The sequence below is a fragment of the Lithobates pipiens genome, unplaced genomic scaffold (genome assembly GCF_037356315.1).
Source record: "Lithobates pipiens isolate NorthernLeopardFrog02 unplaced genomic scaffold, aLitPip1_a1.2 Scaffold_35, whole genome shotgun sequence".
Lineage (NCBI taxonomy): Eukaryota > Metazoa > Chordata > Amphibia > Anura > Ranidae > Lithobates > Lithobates pipiens.
In genome coordinates, this window is record NW_027507811.1 from 9,626,789 (window position 1) to 9,633,703 (window position 6,915).

Consider the following 6,915-nt stretch of genomic DNA (forward strand, 5'->3'; position numbering starts at 1 on the left):
GAAACAAAGTTTCAGCGGACAGTTTTTCGGAATTTCCGAAAAACTTTGTTCAGCAGACTGTCCGCTGAAACTGTCCGCTGAAACTGTCCGCTGAAACTGTCCGCTGAAACTGTCCGCTGAAACTGTCCGCTGAAACTGTCCGCTGAAAGCCCACACACGAGCGGACTGTCCGCCGAAACACTGTTCAGCGGACAAAGTTGAGCGAACAGTCCCCGCGTGTGTACGCGGCCTTAGAAAAAGGAATAAAAGGAAAACATTTCTGAAGACAAACCTTTAATCTTAATTTTCTTAAATATGTTAATATATTTGAATTGTTTTCAGGTAAATATAAAATTTTACATATGAAAATGTGAGACTGATAACTGCTGCACTGAAATTGTAAGTCCTGTTGTGTAGTCTGATCTCCCCATTTTTTCTGTACAAAAGCAATATCTAGCTCCTCTCTCACCATGATGTCTTCCTTTGAAACTTCTGCTGATGATCAGGGGAGATCAGACTACACTTCTAGAGGGAACCAACCGGCAGTGACACCCCCTCCTTCTCTCTCCTAGAGGGACCCAACCGGCAGTGACACCCCCTCCTTCTCTCTCCTAGAGGGACCCAACCGGCAGTGACACCCCCTCCTTCTCTCTCCTAGAGGGACCCAACCGGCAGTGACACCCCCTCCTTCTCTCTCCTAGAGGGACCCAACCGGCAGTGACACCCCCTCCTTCTCTCTCCTAGAGGGACCCAACCAGCAGTGACACCCCCTCCTTCTCTCTCCTAGAGGGACCCAACCGGCAGTGACACCCCCTCCTTCTCTCTCCTAGAGGGACCCAACCAACAGTGACACCCCCTCCTTCTCTCTCCTAGAGGGACACAACCAGCAGTGACACCCCCTCCTTCTCTCTCCTAGAGGGACCCAACCAGCAGTGACACCTCCTCCTTCTCTCTTCTAGAGGGACCCAACCAGCTGTGACACCCCTTCCTTCTCTCTCCTAGAGGGACCCAACCAGCAGTGACACCTCCTCCTTCTCTCTTCTAGAGGGACCCAACCAGCCATGACACCCCCTCCTTCTCTCTCCTAGAGGGACCCAACCGGCAGTGACACCCCCTCCTTCTCTCTCCTAGAGGGACCCAACCAGCAGTGACACCCCCTCCTCCTCTCTCCTAGAGGGACCCAACCGGCAGTGACATCCCCTCCTTCTCTCTCCTAGAGGGACCCAACCAACAGTGACACCCCCTCCTTCTCTCTCCTAGAGGGACCCAACCGGCAGTGACACCCCCTCCTTCTCTCTCCTAGAGGGACCCAACCGGCAGTGACACCCCCTCCTTCTCTCTCCTACAGGGACCCAACCAGCAGTGACACCTCCTCCTTCTCTCTCCTAGAGGGACCCAACCAGCAGTGACACCTCCTCCTTCTCTCTTCTAGAGGGACCCAACCGGCAGTGACACCCCCTCCTTCTCTCTCCTAGAGGGACCCAACCGGCAGTGACACCCCCTCCTTCTCTCTCCTAGAGGGACCCAACCGGCAGTGACACCCCCTCCTTCTCTCTCCTAGAGGAACCCAACCAGCAGTGACACCTCCTCCTTCTCTCTTCTAGAGGGACCCAACCGGCAGTGACACCCCCTCCTTCTCTCTCCTAGAGGGACCCAACCAGCAGTGACACCTCCTCCTTCTCTCTCCTAGAGGGACCCAACCGGCAGTGACACCCCCTCCTTCTCTCTCCTAGAGGGACCCAACCAGCAGTGACACCTCCTCCTTCTCTCTTCTAGAGGGACCCAACCAGCAGTGACACCCCCTCCTTCTCTCTCCTAGAGGGACCCAACCAGCAGTGATACCCCCTCCTTCTCTCTCCTAGAGGGACCCAACCAGCAGTGACACCTCCTCCTTCTCTCTTCTAGAGGGACCCAACCGGCAGTGACACCCCCTCCTTCTCTCTCCTAGAGGGACCCAACCAGCAGTGACACCCCCTCCTTCTCTCTCCTAGAGGGACCCAACCAGCAGTGACACCCCCTCCTTCTCCCTCCTAGCAGAGGAAGACAGACAGAACTTTGAAGTCTTTAGTGATCTCTGATTTCCTTATAAAGTGTTTCTTCCATGATAAAGATCAAAAGGAGCTCTCAGCCACGTGTTTTCTAAGATGTATATCAAGGTGAGCTTCTTCCCAGTGTGAGATCTCTGATGTACAGCAACATATGATCCATCCATATAGAAGACATTTCCCACACTCAGGTCATTAATACACCTCAAGGGTTGTGTGGGTTCTCTGATGTCTGGTAAGACAAGACTTCCATGAAAAACATTTCCCGCACTCAGAGCAGCAATAAGATTTCCCCCCTGTGTGCAAACTAAGATGTCTGGTAAGTACAGGTTTCTGTGAAAAACATTTCCCACACTCAGGGCAGGAATATGGCTTCTCACCCGTGTGAGATCGTTGATGTCTAGCAAGATCTGATTTTGACGGAAAACATTTTCCGCACTCAGGACAGGAATATGGCCGCTCCCCTGTGTGGGATCTTTGATGTCTAGCAAGATCTGACTTTCTTGGACAACATTTCCCGCACTCAGGGCAGGAATACGGCTTCTCCCCCGTGTGAGATCTTTGATGTATAGAAAGTTCTGATTTATGTGGATAGCATTTCCCGCACTCAGAGCAGGAATGAAGCTTTTCCTCAATGTGAGATCTCTGATGCACAAAAAGATTTAGTTGTGAGCCAAAACTTTCCCCACATTCAGGACAGGGAAATGTCCCCTGAATCCTGGCCCCATCCCTCACAGTACGAGGTTGCTCAGAGTCGGAGGGATTCCATGGTCTATCCACACTGTGAAGTCCACCATCCATAGTGGAGATCATTGTCTTTTCTCCTCCACAATCTCCTGTGATGTCCTCATCTTCCATTTTCCAACCTGGAGATAAAGTGAGACGATCCTTTGAGGGTTTCTCCATGGCGTGTCCTGGAAAAATATAAAAACATCATCAATAGATATGAGAGCGTTAGTTCACTTCCATCAAGATCCCATCTGGATCAGGTAGATATGAGTGAGGAGATGTTCTCTGTGGAGGTCCCAACCAGCCGGGACTTTTCCCCCCTCTTCAGTCAAAGGTTCTTTGGTCCTCCCAGATCACTTCTACATTTACACAGCCTTGTCAGAAGAGCAGGAACCAATGGGGACTGGGAGGTCCATGCTCTTCACACAACCACAAGCCTAGGCACTGGGTCATGTGATCTCTGATAGACAAGAGGGTCAAAGTTCAGACTTGCAGACCTTTTACCATAGAACAAGTGACCATAGGCCTAGGCTTCTGGGGATATGCAGCATTGTTAACAGAGTTTTATGGTAACATTTAGCTATAAGTCTACTTGACAAAAAGAAACAAACTAAGAAAGTCTCAATCTGTGTTATCATATATGTGCTACTGTAACTAGGAGTGACCCACAACCTAATACTGCCAGCTGAACCACAAATAGGGTATCAGTACAGGGAGGGGACCATTATCAACCTATTATTGGCTGATATCACTCAGCTCCCGCCCTACTCTGGGCCAATCAGTGAGCAGTAACAGAGCAGAGATAAGAGAAGAATATATGATGGGTCACCTGTGCTGATCTCTGTAGGAGTGTCCTCCTCTATGAATGTCCTCGTCATTCCAGCCTCCTCCGTATATTGCTGATCATCCCTCACATACGTCTCTTCTACTTCATCCTCAACTTTCATCTTCATCAGATCTTCACCCTAAACCAACAGAATGGCAGAAAATAACATCTGTAACATAGAAGTATTTATGATGTGAGATCACATAGAAAATATCATCTTGTAGAGTCCACACATCATCTCCACATGTCAGAGTGTTCAATCACTTTATGTTCCCGACCCTCAACTCCACCTACCTGATGATGGTGGGGGATGGTGTGACCTTCCTGTGTGGAATCCCGGGAATACAGATGATGAGGACATCTCTCTGGTGGGTGCCTGGTATTAGGTGGCTCCATCAAAACGCCGTTGTAAAGATCCTTGTGTCTTCTGGAAAGCTCCTTTATCACACCATAGGCCTCATCCTCCTCTTTATTCTCTTCTTTAACAACAATATTATAATGCCTCAGGTTTCCCCTCTGAATATGTAAAAAAAAAACAAAAAAAAAAAAACTCCACTCATTGTAACAAACATTCTTGTATATGAATCATAACTATTCATGATTGTTTCCTCACCTACCTGATGATGGTGGGGGATGGGGTGACCTTCCTGTGTGGAATCCCGGGAATACAGAGGACGGGGACATCTCTCTGGTGGGTTCCCATTACTGGATCCATCTGTAGGAAACACACACACTGACTGAATACATTGTTTCTATGTGTTTATCAGATGATGGGGGATCTAGGTGGAGCCTCCGTACTGCTCTCTCCTTTACAATAAAGTCTCCTCTTACCCGGTGATGTGAGGGGCGGCTGATTGGCCATCATGACGTCCTTGTAGAGATCCTTGTGTCCTTCTAAATACTCCCACTCCTCCATGGAGAAATAGACAGTGACATCCTGACACCTTATAGGAACCTGACACACACACAATGATACAGTCACCATCCAGACACATCCCTTGTCTGTTACTGGATAATGTCCCAGAATTCCCAGAATCCTCCTCACCTCTCCTGTCAGCAGCTCCATCATCTTCTTGGTGACTTCTAGAATCTTCTCCATGTTGTGTCTCTCAGGTTTTAGGGAGTCACATGGAGGCACTGTGATGGTCATATGATCACCGGACTTCACCAGAGGAAATCTCTGTATTGGGGAACCAATAGGAACATCATGTTAGATTCCCTGAATCCTCCTCACCTCTCCGGTCAGGTCTGTGTTTTATTAATAGAGATAAGAGTGATGTCATGTGACCTCCCAGAATCCTCCTCACCTCTCCGGTCAGCAGGTAGATGATCTCCAGGGTGAAGTTTAGTATCTTCTCAGTCATGTGACTCCGGTCCTTCTCCATCCTCATTCTTGCCGTCATCTATGAAAGTTTCCCTGAAGACAGATATAATTGATAACAGAGAATCATCTGGATTTTTGTTGGTTGTACAATAATAATATGAGGACATCAGGAGGTAATATGAAGGTCTGCATTATTTAAGAACTTTGCCTCTCCCCTCTAGTGGGAACATATTTAATCTGGACCGTTTGGTATTTATGATTTTTTGACCTCCTAGATCACAATTTACATTTTCTATGTTGGATGTGTTTTGATTAGCAATAGATCTGCAGGCAAGGAGCAAAAAATAGGATCTTTCTTCTACCTTCTGGAAGAATTTTGCTTTCAAGCATTGCTGTGAGGTCAGTGTGATGTCATAGGATGTGCTGACTCTGTATGGGAGGGACATTGGGAGGGGGAGCTGTGAGGTCAGTGTGATGTCATAGGATGTACTGACTCTGGATGGAAGAGCATTGGGAGGAGCAGCTGTGATGCCAGTTTTGAGTCGGTGTGATGTCATAGTGTGCACTGACTCTGAATGAAGGGAGACTGAGAGGCGGGGTTTTGAGGGCCCTCTACGGGTCTCCTGTGCAAACCAATGGTGTTTCCCCCGAAAATAAGACCTACAAGGACCTTAACTAGGGCTTATATTGCAGCCATCACCGACAGTCACGCTAGGTCTTATTTTCAGGGAAACAGGGTAGGTGCATCCCACATCTTCTAAACTGAAAAGTTTCTACAATACAGAAACCATATTTAAGTGACATCTGTGTACTCTGGAGACTTTGCCGATTAGATTTTAGTTTACTGATCACACCCCCGAAGGAGCCGATTCAAAAAGGGTTGTTTATTCTGAAAACATACCTAACGGAGTAAGACTTGGGCAACAATACCAATAAAGAGCAGCAAACCAGAGGCTTCGGCCAATCAAAGTCCTCCTGCTGTTGCGGGTGATGGGTGAGGGTCAATCACGGGGCCAGGAACATTGTCTTCACTTTGGAGATGTGTTACCTAATCCACCAATGATCTTCTCACCTCATCAGTCTATACTAACATATTATACGACTTTTATTTGGTGCGGAAGATGGGAGGTTTATTTAGATGAAAATTTGAATAGGTATGTCTTTATTTTAGTAGCTTTGATAACAAAAATAACAAAAAACAACAAAGGGAAAAATAACCTTTCCACACTATATATGTGTGTATCATCATCTGCTGGAGAATAAAGACGTCACAGTGACTATGGAGGAAGAGGACGGACATAACAGGGGGGGGGTTACTGGGTGTAAATAGAAAATAATTTGTTATTACCTCCTCTGCTGCCACTTCCAACAAAGTCTCCTTTCTACTTCCTCCCGCCTCACCTGGAACTTCCTGTCTGTACATGACATCGCTTCGTGTCTTCCATAGAGACTTCCTTTCTGGGTATAGGCGAGATCACCACCTTGTGGCGCTCAGAGGAACTGCAGCCTCATGAAACATCTTGTAGTGTGAACACGGCCTTGTGCTGTGTGTGTGTGTATATATGTACCCCATCTATAAGGATATACAGTACATACACAGCACAAGGCTGTGTTCTCACAAGACCTTTCTCGGGGGGCTCCAGGTTTTCTGACCCCCACAAGGTGCCGTTCTTACTTCTACCCAGACAGAAAGTCCCAGAGATTTGCCTCAACCGTGGGGATATTCAGAAGAGAACCCTCAAAACCAAGAGTCTGCCTAGTTTCTCGGGCGAGTTGACATGTTTACATCTATAAGGATATGCAGTACATACACACACAGCACAAGGCCATGTTCACACTTCGAGATGTAGTTCCTGCAGTTCCTCTGACCTCCACAGGGTGGCGCTATCACTTCTACTCAGACAGGAAGTCTCTATGGAAGACAGGAAGTGATGTCAGGTACAGATAGGAAGTTCCGGGTGAGAGGCGAGTCGGGAGGAAGTAGAGAGAAGCCATTGCTGGACCTGGCAGCA

General features: G+C 47.8%; 1 protein-coding gene across 1 annotated transcript in view; it reads right to left on the minus strand.

The window, feature by feature from the left end:
- LOC143955562 (uncharacterized) overlaps positions 1–6,413 on the minus strand; it is a 28,350-nt gene extending 21,937 nt beyond the window's left edge. Inside the window, exons 1-6 of the mRNA XM_077465633.1 lie at positions 6,252–6,413; positions 4,887–4,996; positions 4,625–4,759; positions 4,411–4,534; positions 4,197–4,294; positions 3,583–3,718 (exon numbers count right to left, since the gene is read on the minus strand). Of these exons, the coding sequence (XP_077321759.1) occupies positions 3,583–3,718; positions 4,197–4,294; positions 4,411–4,534; positions 4,625–4,759; positions 4,887–4,982 (589 nt within the window). The 5' untranslated portion in view covers positions 4,983–4,996; positions 6,252–6,413. The remainder of the gene's footprint in view (positions 1–3,582; positions 3,719–4,196; positions 4,295–4,410; positions 4,535–4,624; positions 4,760–4,886; positions 4,997–6,251) is intronic.
- Between the last annotated feature and the right edge of the window lie 502 nt (positions 6,414–6,915).